The sequence below is a fragment of the Dysidea avara genome, chromosome 9 (assembly GCF_963678975.1).
Source record: "Dysidea avara chromosome 9, odDysAvar1.4, whole genome shotgun sequence".
Taxonomy (NCBI): Eukaryota; Metazoa; Porifera; class Demospongiae; order Dictyoceratida; family Dysideidae; genus Dysidea; species Dysidea avara.
The window spans coordinates 2,188,395-2,207,716 of record NC_089280.1 but is presented as its reverse complement, the minus strand read 5'-3'; the positions used below and the strand labels follow the sequence as shown (position 1 = coordinate 2,207,716).

At 38.2% G+C, this 19,322-nt stretch overlaps 1 protein-coding gene across 1 annotated transcript; it reads left to right on the top strand.

Annotated features, from left to right (window-relative positions):
• Positions 1 to 10,039: 10,039 nt before the first annotated feature.
• On the top strand, positions 10,040 to 17,334 carry LOC136265422 (hydroxysteroid 11-beta-dehydrogenase 1-like protein B). Its single transcript, XM_066060269.1, has 9 exons — positions 10,040 to 10,177; positions 12,385 to 12,475; positions 12,526 to 12,642; positions 12,694 to 12,799; positions 12,848 to 12,873; positions 16,363 to 16,457; positions 16,507 to 16,563; positions 16,616 to 16,767; positions 16,891 to 17,334. The coding sequence occupies exons 1-9, from the start codon at positions 10,084 to 10,086 to the stop codon at positions 17,050 to 17,052; spliced, it is 900 nt and encodes a 299-aa protein (XP_065916341.1). The 5' UTR covers positions 10,040 to 10,083; the 3' UTR covers positions 17,053 to 17,334.
• The last annotated feature ends 1,988 nt before the right edge of the window (positions 17,335 to 19,322 follow it).

Below are 19,322 nucleotides of genomic sequence, written 5' to 3'. Positions count from 1 at the left end.
GCATTCATCAAAGTATAGTTTTTGGCCTAAAACCATGCTATCAAACAAGAAACCTGTACATTTTACTGCAATGTAAACAAACACATGTAAAGCATGTTTGCTTAAGGTACAGAAATGAAGCAAAGATATTTTTACTCTTCATGAAGAAGCAAATCCATTAGTATATTAAAATCATGGGAGTGAATACAACTTCTGTAAATCATTTTAAGCTAACGTTTTTTTGTTTTTCAGTTCTAATTTATTTTCTGTAACTGTAATTTTTATTGTATGTGTGTGTTTCTTTGTTTTTGTAGCTGTTTGTTTGGTATAGTTGTATGTTGTGGTGTAATTTTGTGGGGAAGCACCCTGTACAGGCTTATGCCTTTTGTGTGACTCCTATCATTGACAAAAATTGATAATAGATAAATAAATTAACTACACCACAATAACATCTGAATGTTTTAACAAATGATGAATGTCTGGTTCATGCCCAAAATAGTCATTCCAGTACACTGATTTATAACCACCATGACTGAGTGTACTTTTGTAGCTGATCGAAGATAAACTCGCCAAGACACTATACACAATCTTCTAAGAAGGAAGAGTGCTGTATTTATATGTTTCAGGACTGAAATTTTTTGATTTAGAGTAGTTTTGTTTGTGTCTAAACCATGATAACAAAACATGTTTTGTAAGTTGTCTGCATTGATGAAGAGTTGCATATAGAGATCGGTTACAGTCAAGCATGTGTTGAGTTATGAGCCTATTATACAGAATGACATACAAAGGAACAAGTTTTCAAGAAAAAAAAGAATTCTTGCAGTCTATATAGCTGAGTGTGCCCTTGCATGGGTTAGTGCTGCAGATGCAACTGTGGAGGATTTGCTGACTGTTCTATTAGAGTATTTGACTGACAGCTCTACTATAACACAGTATCTCAATCTTTGCATGAAAGTTTTTAGGGAGGGTGGTACCACCCTCTGTATCCACCACTGCTTCTGATATTATCTTTTCTATCTCACTAGCCTTTCATGAAGTTAGTATATAGCATCTCAAATTTCCTGCAAAATAATAAAATAAGCTACACAAAAATTAGTAATTAAAATTGCTTTTTATTAAGACACGTGCACAAATACAACAAGGAAAACAGCTTTAAATAAGTACAAACCAGCTATGTTTCAACTAGCAATTATTCAGTGAAAACAAATAAATTATGCAGCCATGTCTTCATGCATGCAACTGATGCATCACTTTGATTGTCTGAGATTTTATCCTAGGCTTTAAGAGAGAGTCGACCCTAAGGGTACTAAATTGCAATCATTTTTAATTGGGTCACTGATTGTTAGTAGTCCGTGTGCTTTTGAATCACATGTAGCCTTTTCTATTCATACCCTTTGCTTTGACTTATGGATACAGATTTGGTTGGACAAATGGCATGTCTCCCCAGAATGCTTAGTAATGGAGCTTGTGACCTTTGCGAATCGCACAGTAACATTTTTATTGCAATGTCAAAATACTTGCAAATTAAAGTTTAGAAAATAGCCCCAAATGCTAACATTGTCTTGCTATTGAAACCTGCTGTATGGTATAATAGTGTGTAATGTAATTGCTAACAGGTTACTACAAGGGCAAGAGGATTATACTAACTGGAGCATCAGATGGTATTGGGAAGGATCTTGCCATTAGACTATCTCAGTTAGGAGCTAGGTATGGTTAGTGATTGTCCAGTAATGTGAAGTTGATGTCACTGTGTGTAGACTGGTGATAGCTGCTTGTACTGAGAACAAGTTGAAGGATACTCAAAAGTTATGTCAGAAATATTCACAAGATGTGTTTACAGTGAGAGCAGATGTTGGGAAAGAGGAGGACAACAAGTGAAGATAATCATGTAGTAGTGATTTATGTGTCTAGTGTGATATTTGTGGGTTTCTAGTTAGTGAAGTTGTTAAACATTTGGGAGGGATTGACATCTTGATACTCAATGCTGCCTATGCTCCTCCTTTTAAAGCATTTGTTGATTGGGAAAATCAAGTATGATTCATAAGTGGTGGAGACGGGGGGCCAGGGGCCATGCCCCCCCCCCCCCCCCCCCCCCCCCCCCCACACACACTTTTTTGGGACACTGTTTGCAAGAAAAGATCGAGATACTCTAATAGAACAGTCAGGATCTGGATACTCTAATAAAGCAGTCACAGTATTCAGAGAAGCAGTGTAGCAAGCTACTTAGTACGTATGTGTAAGGAGATATAATTGGTGGAGAGCAGCTATTGTCAGCAGACTGTGTTTTTTTTTTTTTGGTCTTCAACTTTCAGCTGGCCTGGCCCCCTCACTCTTTGGCATGCTCCACCGCCCCTGTGATTTAGTATATCATATCGTATCATTATATTATCTTCTGTTGTAGGGAGGTCTGTTCCTGAACGTATACAACTAAGTCTGTACCTGGTGAAAAAACTTGTAGTTTGGCAATGGTTAATACTGTCACACATTTTACACCAATTCCTTACCTTCCGGAGCATCCACTTTATATGGAGCCCATAGCCAAGTGTCCTGCCATTTTAGATCATGTTGGCTGTACTGGGTGAGCTTTAATAGGGCAGGTGGTAGGAAGAAGATGGCCAGGAGGGCCAAGGACTGTTTTCAAAATGAAATGAGTGGAAATTTACAGTACAGGTCCTTATCCAACACAACAAGAGCTGTCCAGGTCTTTATCAAGGTCTCAGACCACTTATATGGTTTGTCACTGGGATAGCCAGCAAAAATATACCAGTTTACTCTCACAGTAATCTACTGTGTTCATGTACTTTGTGTTTGTGGTAATAAGACCGGGTTTTGTAAGACACATATACTTTGTATGGGAACATCATTCCTATATCCCATCTACTGTATTGATGATTCTATTAGATTTCTCTACAACTTTAAGTAGTATTCCCATGTGTCCGTTGCTCAATAAATCAACTTTCAAAAATATTGATCACGTTCCATGTCTGGTTGTTGCAGTTGTTGTTACCAGTAAGAAACTTACTAACACTGGTGATTCTAGAGCTGACTTGCAGGGTGGGCACTAATACGTATGATTTTAGGATGGCCTGGGGTTACAACCCCCAGAAGCAATAATAAGCTTCCTTAGACTTTTCAAACTTATTTTTAGTATGGTGGAAGACAGGGCCTCCTCTGTGCTTACATTACTTCATTGATGGAAGGATGTGTGTTTGTAATATGTATTGATGTGTGGCTCTGTAACATTAGCTGATGTTCCCTTACAACACGACAGAGTAAATGTTCTTCAAGGAGTCTACCTCACCAAAGATCACTTGAGGGAAAGCCATGGTACTATTATGTATACTAGTGGTATCTTCTTTGGCAGGTACACACGCTACTTGTATATATGAATCATAATAAACCATCATCACCTCAAGATGGTTGGGGACGCCTTTGGTAACACCCTACACTGCTAGCAAACATGCTCTACATGGTAAACATGGAAACTTAGTGATTTACCATTATATACATATTGTACAGGATATTATGGTAGCCTCAATATAGAGTTTCAGTTGAGACAAGAGCTAGAACATCTCAGCCGTTATATTGCCATTACCTTTCGTGCACACTGCCACATCTATTAACAACTTGATACCTAAAAAAGGCTTGATGTTTGAGCCAGGGATACCTTCTCTGAGGTGAGACATTTAAATATGAAAATGGTATATACTTTAGCTATGCTGTGTAAGGATGGAGGGTGATATTTTACTGCTCCACCACAGCAGCAAAGCTGTGCTTGTAATGAGATGTGATATTTTAATAGGAACGTGTAGAGAGGATGATCAGGGGATTACCATTAAAGAGATTATATTTCTACGTCACATGGGATGGTTTCATTATTGGTCACTTCTACTCACTGTGTCCTTACTGCTTTGACTACGCCGCTACACATTTTGGAAAACTATTTGCTGATGCCTACGAGTAACTCAGTGTTCATATTGACATGTAGTTTGTTATCATGTACACCTGACACTTGTCCAGGATTAACATGAATATCATAGCATTATAGGTGTTTATATTGTGTGACCAAAATTAAGTATTCCAAGTCATAGGCGGTGGAAAGGGGGGGGGGGGGGGGGGGGCTGAAGCCCCCCCCCCCCCCCCTCAGAATGATATCACGCCGAAATTCTTCTTCTTGGAGTGGGGCTTAAAACCGTGATAAAGATCGAGATACTTTAATAGAGTAGTCACTCTAATAAAGCAGTCATAGTGCTATTTAAGGATTTTTATATAGTTTATCAACTATAAATGCGTAGCTGGTAAGGTTGGTAGCTATATATTGTGAGCTGGTTGTGACCTTTTTGTTTTTGGTCTCACCTTAAATTACCAAACCAGAGACAATGTAGTACCTCAGTTCATTTCTGCCCCTGGTCAGCCCCCCTCATATCAAGTACTTCCTCCGCCACTGTATCCAAGTACGTACTTAATTAACTTTATAATGGTTGAAATTGTTAATCAATACCATGAATTACTACAAATTCTGAGAAATAATCTAACAGGTACCAAACTGTCTGTAGTAACACAGTGAATTGTAAATTTCTAATTATTTCGTGCGTGACATTAAGACTGGTTTCTCACAATTATGGTTTTTGCCAAAATCCTAATAGAACACTCACCTAAAACACAACCTTAGAAAGTTCCGAAGTTTATGTCTGTTTGTGAATATGGAGTCAACAGGAACTGATAGAATTATGGAAATATGCTCATATTTGCTTGAAAATCTGTTCAATTTTTGGGGATAAAACTGCATATAGCCTTCCTCCCTATCTATGTCTTTCTTCATGTCCATGACCTATTTTAATTTGCATAATTATGCATATTGCAATGCAGAACTGCACATGTATGAGTACAAATATACCCAGAAGCACCCATTGGTAAACAATACATACCATTCGTGGTTGTCATGAACCACTCAACCACAAGATGATAAGTTAGTTGTGTGTGTGATAACTAACTTATCTTGCAGTAGCAGAGCCACTCTGTCTAGCTGTATGGTAGCAGCACGGCAACCTGACTTTCCCACGTACTGCATGGGATTTAAATACAATGTATATATCAATCAGTTGTACAGCATTCAAGTTAACAACACCCATGTGTTGTTTCATTGCAGTTGAGTATACTTTGCTTTGTAATAATAGCTTTAATCTATCCAATAAGTAGTATACAGCGTTAAATAGTAAACAACACACCAGTACAGTACTTACCAGGCTTGTTGTAATTACCCAACGAAAGTAATCAGTACAATTACAATTACTTTTTGAAGCCAATCTAATGATTACAATTACAATTACTTCAGTATGTAAAATAATGATTAATAATTACAACTACTTTTCATTACTACTGTATGTGTGGGGTTAGAGCTGGGTGATATACTAGTATTGTTAATAATCTGTGATATTTAAGTCATACTGGTTTTGACACCGCCTGCATTTTTTAATACAGCCATACCATCTGGGCACTATGGCCTCCCTGTGGGCTTGTTTCATCCCATATTTAGAAGGTAACCAGACATGTGACAATTAATGTTTGTAGGCAGGTGCTGATGTAGTCAGCTAACCAAACTATATGTAAACAAGTTTGTTAGTGGTAGTTTGTACCTGAGGCTTGCTGAGCTACCATGGGTATTTGGTGCTTTTGTTGTGGTAAATGGCAGTTACCAATAGCTTTTACATTAATACTGTGATACTCTTTATGGAAGGTATACTGTTTGTTATTTTTCCATACCGCCCAACACTAATTGGGATACAACAATAACTTACTTACAGTTCTCCAGCATTAATCTTAAGGTACGTCTATTAACTCTTCAAACTTTTTTGGTAATAGTCTACATATATTTTGGTCTGAGAACAATGCCACTATGGTTGAATACACACTCAAATGGTGCAAATGTTGCTGCTATTCTTTGCTATTGTACTTAAAATGGGGTATTTATTTGCTTTTATCTTCCAAAATTTTAAAGGGCTTTCATCCTTTGTAAACTGTGTGTCATCCAGATACATTTAAATGTTTCTCTACTATTGAACATTATGTACTCCATGGGTATCCCATACTGTACATAAAATGTTTAACTATATGGTCAACAAATACATGAATAATGTACTGTAGCTACATGGGCCACATGTTATACACATGGGATTGTGTACATAGTATAGTCAAGTTATGGAGTAGTACTTTTATATAGCATAATTTTGATTACTTAAATTTAATTACATAATGATTATTGACTGAACAGCTAATTACAATTACAATTACCATTACTTTTATGCTCAGTGAGCAATTACAATTATAATTACAATTACTTGAAAATTGCTAATGATTAGTAATTAATTACAATTACGATTACAATTACAACAAGCCTGGTACTTACACTTGCAAATCTTGTAGTAAAATGTCTTATTCCTTTACACAGTGGCAGTAAATGTACTATTGCGATGGATGTCAAGAAACTGTCTGTGTCTATATTTTCAGTTGCTCTGGTGATCAGTCCCAGCAATGTATGGTGATGAATAAATCATAATTATCACGATGACTGAACAATTGCCTAGAACTCCTTGATAGCTAGCTCCTCACCCACACTGCTCACATGCTTGTATACCCACTACAGGTAGGATAAATCTGTGTATGATAATAATGATGATGTTTCTTTTTCAGCTGTAGCCTATAGCTATAGGTATGTTTTTATTTTTTAATCTTCACAACCAACTTCACTGTACAGCTGCTAACATTTAGTCTGCTACCAATGAAATTACAGTATGTTGATGAAAAGTACATGTATGGGCACATGCAATAATTGTATCCTGTGTCATCTATGCATGGTACCAGGAGAATGTTTGGTATCAAGAGCACTACCATTAAATAGCCGATTATCATCACATGGGATGTATACTTCATCAGTCACCTCTACTCATTGTGTCCTTACTGGTTCGACTATTATGCTACTTATTTCATACAAATGTTTTCTGATGCCATCAAGTGACCACCTCACTACCTTGAACTATAAAAAGATGTTATAAAGATCAGTGTCTTCAGTAGTTAATTTAGTAATGGCTACAACTAGGTTGTAATCATGATATTATAATCCAACAAGTGAATGTGTTACAGTATATATAATACTCTCAATATCACCTTGACATATTATTTTGAAATACGTCAAGCGATTAGCCAATAGAATTAGTATTACACTTGTTTGTCAAGGTCCCTTAACAAAAACCTGTAATACTAATTTGATCGGCTAAAATAGTGTGGTGTGTTTCTATTAGAAGTAAATGTCCCACTTGACAACTAGTGTTACCATAGTGATAGATGCCCCATGGCATAGCAACAATGTGGTTGCTAAGGTAAACATCACTTTGAGACCATCACAACCGTTGCTAAGTGTGATTGGTCTTTTGCAGTATTTATTATTTTGAATTTCTGTTGCCTAGTAACAGTTGCTATGGTTGTTGGCAATAGGACGGATGGCTGTGGTATTCTGGATTAATAGTTCTTGCATTGTAAACAGGAAGGAAATAGTGCTCGGCTTCGCCTCGCACTATTTTACTCCTACCTGTTTACACTGCTTGCACTATTAATCCCGAATACCACAGCCATCCATCCTATTACATATACTAACATGTAGATAGCCTGAGTAATATAATTTTATGCAGCTAGTGATGCTACCACATACATTGCGCAGCTTTTATTAGCTATTCGACTGAAATTGTACATGTTTTCACCCATGTAGCTAGCAAAAGTATTGCTTTTTATTAGTTCCTCTGCCATGGTAATGGATGAATTTCATAATAACAAAAGTTGCCCCTAGCAACCTGAAGTTTACAATATTTGTTGGGGTAAATGTCTATAGTAACATTTCCAAATTTTTAAAGGACAGCATATATAGGTCATGAGATATAACATTTTAAAGTTTGTCGTTTTTCCATAGATTGTCTATGAGAGGGGGCAACAGTTGCCCCTTCTGGGCAATCACATAAATAATGTTTGGGAAAACAACAAATTCAATTAATATCATTTCTCAATTTAACATTATTTGTAGGTGTGAATCTCACAATTAACCTCTCCAAATTTTAAAACGATAGAGTATATAGATCATGAGACATGACATTTTGAAATTTGTGGTTTTCCATACATTATCCATGTGATTGCCCAGAAGGGGCAACTACCCCTTCCCATAGATAATGTATGCATGGGAAAACTGCAAACTTTAAAATGTCATATTTCATGACCTATATACGCTATCCTTTTAAAAATTGGAGATGTTACTTTAGACATTCACACCTACAAAATAAGAGAGAGAGACATCTTGTTTTGTTAAGAAAAATTCAACATAATTACAGGGGTCTAGACTAAGGGGTACCAAGCACTGGATGGACAGTACAGGAACCCTGGCAAGACTCAGGGGCGGATCTAAAAGTTGGGGGGGGGCTAACTCAAGGTGCTAATCTCTTGGATGGAGCAAAGCATGCTGGAACTAGGGGGTCTGGGGCATGCCCCCCAGGAAATGTTTGAAAAATGGATGCTAAAACATTACAATTTGGACAAATTTCCGCATAAAATGCATATTTCTTCTTATGGATATTTTATTATACTGCCTTTAGATATACATGGCTCTCTGCAGCATTTGTAATGGAAAAGTTCAGATGACCAAGCACATGATGCACCCTCTCACAATTGCGTGAATGATAGAATAATAATGTAGGAACTGGAAAATTTTGAAATTTGAATGATACGAGATTGAATCTGAGAGCATTTTTAATGGAAATTGTGTACCTGAATTAAGTATACCAGTACCGGTAATAACTACACAAGTAGATGAAAAAGCTTTTTAAACAGACCAATGCACTTCATTGTATGTGTAGGCACAGGAAGATTTGGAAAAAATCCATAACAGAACCAACTTTTATGCTTACATTGAATGTTCTATTAGAGTAGTTAGGTGACTGTTCTATTAGAGTATCTCGATCTTATACACCTCCAATGCTGATCCGGGTCTTTGTTGCATAACCTTTAGCAAAAATCCACTGATGATGCCTTAGAAAGATGTTTATAAGGTGGGTTTATGAGTATTTCTATTAGTAGTGATCATATAATTACAAAATTTCATTATAATCCTTGGCATATTGGTCAAGTAAAGTCTAAAACTGAAGGGGGGGCTTCAGCCCCCAAAGCCCACCCCCTAGATCCGCCCCTGAGACTTACGCTGTTAAATTACAATACAAAAATAGTAATTATAGCATGCAGAAGAGTTCAAACCGATAGATCCCAGTCCGGGAAGGCTCTAAAATAAAAAAAATTCTGTATGAGCAGGAGACAGTAATGCAGGCAGCCTGCTCAAACAGGGATCTTATGGTCTTCTTTGCCACTTCACAAGCATTGGCTACTTGGGCAATTGTGTCTGGCATAAAATGGCCTAAACAACCAATCTCAATGGAAATGAGATTGACAGATAAGCCAGAAAGCTGAAGGTCATATTGTAAACACTGAGCTATACCAGTCTTCCTTCCTAGCTCTAGCAGCCAAAATAATATTGCTGGGTATTGGTGGGAATAGTGTTTAAACAAACAGATGAAATTATTGGAAACTAAAACCAAGTCAGGTCTGCTAAGGGTGGAGGAAAGATTGGTTGGAATGGTGCTGGGAGGGCAGACACTAGCAAGATATCCTGGAAGGTCAGCATAGAGTTTAAAACTGTCAGGTAGCTAAGTGTTGTTGGAGTCCATGAACGAGAACCTGTAGGATTGAATCATGTCTCCAGGTATACCTTCCTTGATCAAGAGCAACAGGACATCCAGTTAAGATATGGTTTGTTGTGGGCTGGGTAGCTAGGCAAAGGGCACATTTAGGGCTAGTAATGATGTTCCACCTAGCCAGGTTCACAACCAGCACGTAGCAAGAAGGACAGCTGTTTCTCAGGGAGGCCGTACATCAATCTCTTCCATAAAGGACAAGCTTCCCTAAAATTCAGGTTGCTAGGGGAAACGGTTTAAAATTTCTTATTATGAAACGCCAACTCGGAGCGCAGGCGCTTATAATATATACGTACTTTTTTCGCGCGGAGAACAAGCTGCGATGTGTTTTGCGTTGTGGACGGTGATCACTCCGATCATTATCTTACTAGTATCAGTAGTTGTAGTACAGTGGACAAACTCCGTGGATGTGGAAAGTGAGTGAGTGCGTAGAACTGACTGTGCATGGACAATTTAACTAAATTTTCAGAGGCCATATTTGAATGTCTGTAATGTATTTACTTGTACCTTGTAGGACCTAATCAGAGCCTCGGCTGTCTGCCCTATTTCACCTATAATAATAAATAATAATAATAATAGCCGGATTCAATTTACCTGTGAATGCTATACCACTAGGGACCTGTGAGAAGTCTAAAGCCTGTGAATACAGGGAGTAAGAAACATGTAACTAAAACGTTGAAGAATGCAGAAAAAAATCCCAGACCCAGTAGTGACTTGATCCCCAGCAACATGCAGTCTAGTCATGCAGACGTACGTCACACAGTTCAGTATAAACTCTTGACAATACTTTTCTGTAGACAATACTTTCTGTAGAAATAGACTGTTTGGTGGTAAGCCTACCTCATGAAGGCAGGTGGTTAATTACCAGCCCGGTCTGGTGGGAGGGTGTGTCTCGGTGTGACTAAACTTATTTGGTAGCAGGATCCATATACATGTACTTAATTTTCATTTTGTTCATCATAATCATGATGGTGTTTAATAAAACATAGCAAACTGTGACAATAATTGTTAAGGTTCTCGACATTAGTCACAAGGGTCAAACTATAGTCATCTATGACCACTTCCTGTAATAATGATCCAGCACAATAGTTGATTTCAATTCCAGGGGCGTGTCTAGGATTTTTCCACTGGAAAGTAGATGCAGGGGTGTGATGACAACTTAACTGGTTGTCAATAACCAGTAGTCTGACTGCACTAAGCGTATAATATGGTAAATTTTAGCCACTGAACTGACTTATATAATTATTTGCCTGATCTCACACACACATGCACACACACACACACATACTACACACACACATGCACACACTACACACACATACTACACACGTACGCACACACACACATACACGCACACACACATGCATGCACACACACACATACACGCACACACACACACATACGAACACACACACACACACACACACACACACACACACACATAGCTGCAGGTATAGATGCCTTGTTTCATAGTTTTTTTTATTTCTATGATCCCTACTCAAATGCAACATGTTTTTGATATTCCATATATAGCTACACTTATAGAGAACATGTCTGAGTTATGGGCACTTGCTTATTTATATCATTGTCATTTCTTTGTTAGGCCTCTATTTGGTGATTATTAGTTTCTCATCCACCGCCCGCATCCTTCTTAAGCTACCGCACAGTAAGCCATTATTTACTCTGTGCATGCTCAGAACACGTAATACCAAACTGTTATAATTTTTTATTGATGAACGCTACAATGCGCTATATATCGCCAGGAGAACTGTTGTTTTCCTTAGCAAATTGCTGCAGTGCCAGTTGCAATCGTGCTCTATCGACTTCATCAAAGCAGGCTTTCAGTTGAGTGTCGAAAAACAGTTGGCGATCACAAAAAGTAGAATCAGCTGGTGAAGGAAATGTTTGTAGTAAGAAAGAAAGACAATTTGGACAAGGTCTGTACATCAGTGTGTTAATATTATAAAATAATGGTATAATGGTAATACCCTCCCGCCCGCACCATAATAATTAGAAAAGCTGGATGGGAAACTAATAATCACCGAATAGGAGCCTTATAGTGGCCTTAATGAAGCACCTATAATCTATGCCTGAGTTATGAACAAACTTCTTGCTGTTTCAACTGTCTAGTGCTAAACCTCCAAGACTATTTAACAAAAATGCTACACCCTTGATCACAGAGAATCAATTTGAGGATTGTGTGAAAATGGCATGCAGGCTTTTGCTCAGTTGGTTGCATATAGTAGTGAAAACAGTATTTGTAAGCGAATGTGCAGTCATGCTACACATTCTTATGCAACATTCAACAAGTGTGCAGCTACAAATTGAGTGACAGATAAAATCTTGTTTAGTACTGCTATTAAAGGGTATACAATTTAAACAATTGTTTTGTGGGTCATTTGTGACTGGATTTTGGACAACCAATCTCAATCATACAAAACTGCTCTAATTCAAGCTTGTCAAGGGTAGTGAGCACATTTAGGAAACATACACAAAGGATGCATCGATTTATTACCATTCAAAACATTTCCGTAGCTGCTTATACATTTCCTGCCGAATAAGAGAAAATCTGATGAGAAAACTCGCTATATGGTGTAATAGTGTGTAATGTAATTGTTAACAGGTTACTACAAGGACAAGAGGGTTATACTAACTGGAGCATCAGATGGTATTGGGAAGGATCTTGCCATTAGACTATCTCAGTTAGGAGCTAGGTATGGTTAGTGATTGTCCAGTAATGTGAAGTTGATGTCATTGTGTGTAGACTGGTGATAGCTGCTCGTACTGATAGCAAGTTGAAGGATACTCAAAAGTTATGTCAGAAATATTCACAAGATGTGTTTACAGTGAGAGCAGATGTTGGGAAAGAGGAGGACAACAAGTGAAGATAATCATGTAGTAGTGATTTGTGTGTGTAATGTGATATTTGTAGGTTACTTGTTAGTGAAGCTGTTAAACATTTGGGAGGGATTGACATCTTGATACTCAATGCTGCCTATTCTCCTGCTCTTAAAGCATTTGTTGATCGGGATAATCCAGTATGATTAGTCTATCATGTCATATCATTATATCATCTTCTGTTGTAGGCGGAACTGTTCCTTGATGTGTACAAGTAAGTGTTAAAATAACTGTCTCTGATAAAACTGGTCTTATATTGCTTATTTGGAAGTATTGAGAAATGCTGGTTTAAGTAACTAAATGGTTTTCAGAGTGTTATAGCTAAGCCTGCATGTGTAAAATGTTCACATTTTTGTACCAATTCCTTACCTTCCACCTTGTAAGTATCCCATAGCCCAGTTTCAGGTAGTTTTTTTGTCAGGTTGGCCATACTAGTAGGGGTGGTGGAAAGAGGGTGGTGGGAAGAGCAAAGGATTGTTTTTGAAATGAAAAGGTATATTGTGTAGAAGTGAATAGAAGTGAATTAAAGTGGGTGGGAATTTACAGCACAGGTTTTTATCCAAACAACAGAGCTGTACAGCAACATCCAGCCATCTCAACAGTGGCCAGAGCTTCATCAAGGTCTCAGACCACTTGTACAGCTTGCCACTGGGCTAGAAAAGTCCAGCCAACTAAAGTAGACCACTTAGTTCAAGATATTTGATTACAACAGTAATCCCACGCCTCTCACTTAGTAAATTAACTTTTGAAATATTGAATCTATGATATTATCACACAGCCCCAGTTTCCATGTCTGATTGCGTCCAGTTGCTGCAGTTGTTGTTACCAGTAAGAAACTTACCCACGCTGGTGATTCTAGAGCTAACTTACAGGGTGGCATTAATGCTGCAATATGATTTAGGATGGTCTGGGGGTTTACCCCTCAGAAGCTACAATTTTTTACAATTTAACTACTTTAGAATGACTTGTATGAAAAATGTTAAATCTACAGTAGCAATGCCAATGTATACTGTAACTTTCCCTGGAGTTTTCAGTCTTATTTTTAATAGGGTGGGCAGACAGGGCCTCCCTTATACTTATTATATTTATGTGGTTAAACGCTGGGATCAAGAGTTAATCATTAACTCTTGCTGGGATGTTTATTACCTTAGTTTCAAAAATCGATGTGGCAACTAGCGTAAATCGGATGGCTGCAGGTTCGAGACTACCTAGGTCCAGTCATGGATTTTTTCTCCTTTCTCCAACTTTTCAAACACACCTTAAGTAGCTAAAGTCTTTGAGCAGGCTGTAGGACCAGGTGTTCTACAGACCTTCAGCACTTGTGCTGTAAAGCATTAATAAATAATAAATAAATAAACTATTCAAAATTGATGCTGTTCAAGCCTTTTTTTTGAAATCGATTATGGCACTACTTAAGTGCAGCTACTACTGGAGATGTGGTGTTTAACCAAGTAAATATGCCAGTTTACCCAGCTGTGAGGACCTGTATGGTATTAGCTAAGGAGCTGTGAGGACCTGTATGGTATTAGCTAAGGAGCTGTGAGGACCTGTATGGTATTAGCTAAGGAGCTGTGAGGACCTGTATGGTATTAGCTAAGGAGCTGTGAGGACCTGTATGGTATTAGCTAAGGAGCTGTGAGGACCTGTATGGTATTAGCTAAGGAGCTGTGAGGACCGGTATGGTATTAGCTAAGGAGCTGTGAGGACCTGTATGGTATTAGCTAAGGAGCTGTGAGGACCTGTATGGTATTAGCTAAGGAGCTGTGAGGACCTGTATGGTATTGGCTAAGGAGCTGTGAGGACCTGTATGGTATAAGGAGTTGTGAGGACCTGTATGGTATTAGCTAAGGAGCTGTGAGGACCTGTATGGTATTAGCTAAGGAGCTGTGAGGACCTGTATGGTATTAGCTAAGGAGCTGTGAGGACCCGTATGGTATTAGCTAAGGAGCTGTGAGGACCTGTATGGTATTAGCTAAGGAGCTGTGAGGACCTGTATGGTATTAGCTAAGGAGCTGTGAGGACCTGTATGGTATTAGCTAAGGAGCTGTGAGGACCTGTATGGTATTAGCTAAGGAGTTGTGAGGACCTGTATGGTATTAGCTAAGGAGTTGTGAGGACCTGTATGGTATTAGCTAAGGAGTTGTGAGGACCTGTATGGTATTAGCTAAGGAGCTGTGACAACCTGTATGGTATTAGCTAAGAAGCAAACACCACCTCATCTTGTCTGACATTGTCAGTGTGGTTTAGTGGGATGTCAAGTTCCTCAGATTTAACCTGTGACATTTTACTACCTACTAGGCCTGCCAGATAAGGATTTGTGTGTGCTAGCATCATGAAGCCCACCAATACACCGTATTCTCTGGGCAGCAGCATTGAAGTGTCACAGCTACTGAGGCTGTGTCTTTACATATGTGTATTAGGGCTGAGCGATACTACCGTTTTATCAATATATCGTGATATTTTGAAAGTATCGATATTGTGATATTTTGTTATTAACTATCGTGATACCATGCCTGTACATTATTGTCATTAAAAATCCATTTGTTATGCAGTACTAGGCTTGTAAATGATAAAGTCCACCCATCTGGTTTCCCCTGCAGAGAGGTGTGAACACCATAACAACCTCAAAGCATGTGTTACAATAACTGTTACTGTAAACAAGGATGATAGTGGCTAGTTTGTTATCACCTATAAGGACTTCCTGCAGGAATGCTGAGCAATATGCTATGTAGCACCAGCTATGATTGACTTATTTGTAAGTATTGTGAACTATTCAGTATCGTGAATAGTGGCTTTAGTATCAATCGTGATACTAAAATGGTAGTATCGCTCAGCCCTAATGTGTATAGTTTGTAATATGTCACCTGATTTGTGTTGTCTTTTTGGCACATCATAAAATGGCAAATCATTAAGTTAGTGCACTATCTTCTCTATCCATTTACAGGCTAATTTATTCTTAAATTTAAAGGGTCTGCTTTCTTGGGCTGGGCGATGGTGGATTTTTCAATGTCCGAACAATAGTAAGACACTGTTCACGATAGATGAAAGTGCAACGATAGTGAAAATTCACTTTTCTACTTATTATCTTCAAAGAGATATGCAAGTAGGGATGTTACTTATGGATATGTTTTCACTAAGAGACTAAACAGCCTTTTTAGGTTAATTTTTGCTCCCAAATATTATTTTAAAAAGCATTTTGCTGTAATATCTGCATATTTTTACATCTTAATTACTGTCTGATAGTAATTTTTAAAACGATAGGCAATACCGAAAGTGATGCTATCCCAATATTCTGATATGTTCATACTATCCCCCAGCCTCACTGTTTTCTACGACCAGACGTGTGAAAGCCGTTACTGCTTTCTTGTCTTTGGCATAAGCGGTGTATGGCTTGAATAGCATTGCAAAATTACCATGGAGCAAGCGTGTATTGTGTTAATGCTTGCAATTGTTCTGTGGAGCTTTGCCAATGCCACCTTTGTCCATTTTGGGCCCTACTTTGCTTCTCCCACCCTTCAGTCAGTGTGAGACTGTTACTTGCACTCCAGATACTCTGAAAGCTATACCTTAGTGAAAAATGAGTTGTTAATGAACCTCTTAATAAAGTGTATCTATTCTGTTGTGCAAAGTATGGCTACGTTTATATGTTGAGAGATGTGTGTTTGTATTGATGTGTGGCAAATTTTCACTTGTTACATGACAGAGTGAATGTTCTTCAAGGAGTCTATCTCACCAAGTTTTCAATAGATCACTTGAGGGAAAGTCATGGTACTATACTAGCTGTATCTTCTTTGGCAGGTACATACCATTTGTATATAACCAAAATATTAATAAACTATCATCTCAGGATGGTTAGGGATGCCGATGGTGACACCCTACTGTGCTAGCAAACATGCTCTAAATGGTAACCATGACAATATTGTGACTTACCATTCAGTGGTATGTATATTATACAGGATATTTTAGTAGCCTCAATATGGAGTTTCAGTTGAGACAAGAGAACATTTCAATTGTTATAATGCCATTACCTTACGTGTACACTACCACAGCTATCAACAACTTGAAACCTAAACAAAACTTAATGTTTGAGCCAGGAATAACTTCTGAAGTAAGAAATTTAAATATGAGTCCACAACTTTGTTAATGATGTGTAAGGGTGGAGTGGATAATATCGTACTGCTCCACCACAGCAGCAAATCTGTGCTTGTAATGAGATGTGATATTTTAATAGGAATGTGTAGAGAGGATGATCAGGGGATTACCCTTAAAGAAATTATATTACTACATCACATGGGATGGTTTCTTTGTTGGTCATCTCTACTCACTGTGTCCTTACTGCTTTGACTACATTGGTACATATTTTGGACAACTATTTAGTGATTCCATTGCATAACTCAATATTCAGATTTGTTAACACGTGGACATACACTTAGTATACTTGTAGAGGATTAACCAACTTTACAGAAAATGATCTATAAATAAACTAGGAAGTATTTTGAATGTCAAAGCATAAATGTCATCAGGAGAAAAGAATTTATGTTCTATTGTATGGTTACTTTTTTGGCATTTGTAGACAAGATGACGTCCTTATGGCGTTACTTTTTAACTTTGTGTTTATAGTGCATACCGTGATTTGCTTTATTTTCGTACAAAAATTCTCATAATAAAAATTGGTGTGTACACTGAACAAAAGTTATTTTACGTGAATGACTGCTCTATTAGAATATCTTGATCTTGTGCACAAGTCTCGTGTAAATAATTTTTGCATACGAAAATCATTTTGCATTGAAAAAAGAGAGCAGATTACAGTATATCCAACTTGTAGTGAATGAACTTCACACATATAGCAGGATTGAAGCAGTGGCAAATGTTACACTGTATATGGATAGTAACATTGTCTCACAATATAGTGCTTGGGGGATATCAAGAGTTTTGTGGCCAACATGTATGTCAGATGGACTGTAACACTGATGGGTGTTACCTTACTATTATTGTGTATTGTATAGTCCAGTGGTAGAAACTGTCACTTTAGCATATTGATATACACACTATAAAAGTGTGTTAACATTGTACGCACACACACAAACGTGCACGATTCACCTCTCTTGAGATCATCTCCGCCCCAACCATTGATGGAAGGTACACACTCACTCAACCGGGGAATGCTGAATAAACCATTTACAAGCCATTGGATTTTAGCTAAGAGAGAGAACTCACCTAGCCATGGGATTCTGGTCTCCAGGGGACTCCCTTGCATCAGTATTTCAAGACTTCAAGCCAGCAAGTAGATTTCCTCTCATCTGGCCTAACTTGTAGGTTACTCAGGACACAGCAGAATCAGATACTGTACACATACACAATCACAGACACACAGACAAGCTGCTTTTTGCTTTGCTTCTTTATGTTCACACCTACCCAGTGAATTGTACTCCCTCTTCTCTTGCTCTCTCATTCCCTCCCTCCCTCCCTCTCGGAGCAGGACTAGTAAGCCCCAGGATGACTGTCTGGGTCTCACATAGAGAAATTATGGAACCCAATTAAAGTTCCACAACAACCCCAAAACTGCCAAGTGAAACAAGGACAGTTAGTTAGGTATTTGCTTCCACAGTAAATACCATGCAGGTATCCATTGATGACACTGCTGCGCTGCATGGGTGGGTCGCTTCCCCAGTTGACACCAAGCCACCAGATCCCCATTATGGGTACACTGGAGCAACGTGAGTAAAGTTTCTTGCTCCAGCAGACAACAACACCAATTTGCATAACTGGGCATTGATCCCAGAACTTTAATTGATTACCAGGCCAATGCTCTAGCCACTTGGCTATGCTGACTCACACACACACACACACACATGCACACAACTACCATCCCTCCAAAACAAAGTGTCTATACTTTCACTCCCAAAGCAGCTATTATTCGACATTGATGATATAACATTTGAGCAGTGTTGGGCAAGTTACTTTGTAAAAGAAACTATATAGAGTTACTGATGGACATTAACTTTGACATCATTCCTGAGTCACAACCCATGAAGCCTCTCTTAGATTCCAATAAAGCCATGCCCCTGGAAGAGGCAGGCAAACGCTGCCTTCATGCTCTCTTGGAGCTTAAGACTCCAATTATCAATCCCAGGTTTGAGGCCACCACCCCACAATTATACCTCTATACATGCATACTGTAAAATATGTCCTGTTCATTGCACACACATGCACATACTATGTAGCTAACCTTTGGTGCAAATTGTTAGATATAACCAGAGCCATTCACAGAGTGTCATAACCAGGCTAGTGTTATCAGTTTTAATAATGGTATGGAAATTTATTACGATCAACATAGCAGTAAATTAAGTCATTATAAAAACTGTTCTTACAGTCTGGGTATGAAACAGTTATCCTCATACAACAGTCAACCATAACTAAGTATCATTAAATTGACCACAATGCTAGCAATGTTACCATCTTGAGGTGATTGTCAACATTCTTGAGGTGAACAGTGTACAGGTAGCTCTGCTAACAGCACATTTGTGGTATTTCTCATATTTCAATCCTTAGGAAATACTTCTTTGTCTGGTATGCCAAGAAAAAACACTTGTATACTTCTTCCAAAGGACAGTACAAAATCATGACTTCCTCTACAAGTAAAGTGGACTTTCACATCAATAG

Excerpts from the sequence above, each read along its gene's own strand:
- LOC136265422 (XM_066060269.1), top strand. The coding sequence starts at position 10,084 with ATGTGTTTTGCGTTGTGGACGGTGATCACTCCGATCATTATCTTACTA. Across the intron at positions 12,476-12,525 it reads CTATCTCAGTTAGGAGCTAG|ACTGGTGATAGCTGCTCGTA; the intron begins GTATGGTTAGTG and ends CATTGTGTGTAG. Across the intron at positions 16,458-16,506 it reads AGCTGTATCTTCTTTGGCAG|GATGGTTAGGGATGCCGATG; the intron begins GTACATACCATT and ends CTATCATCTCAG.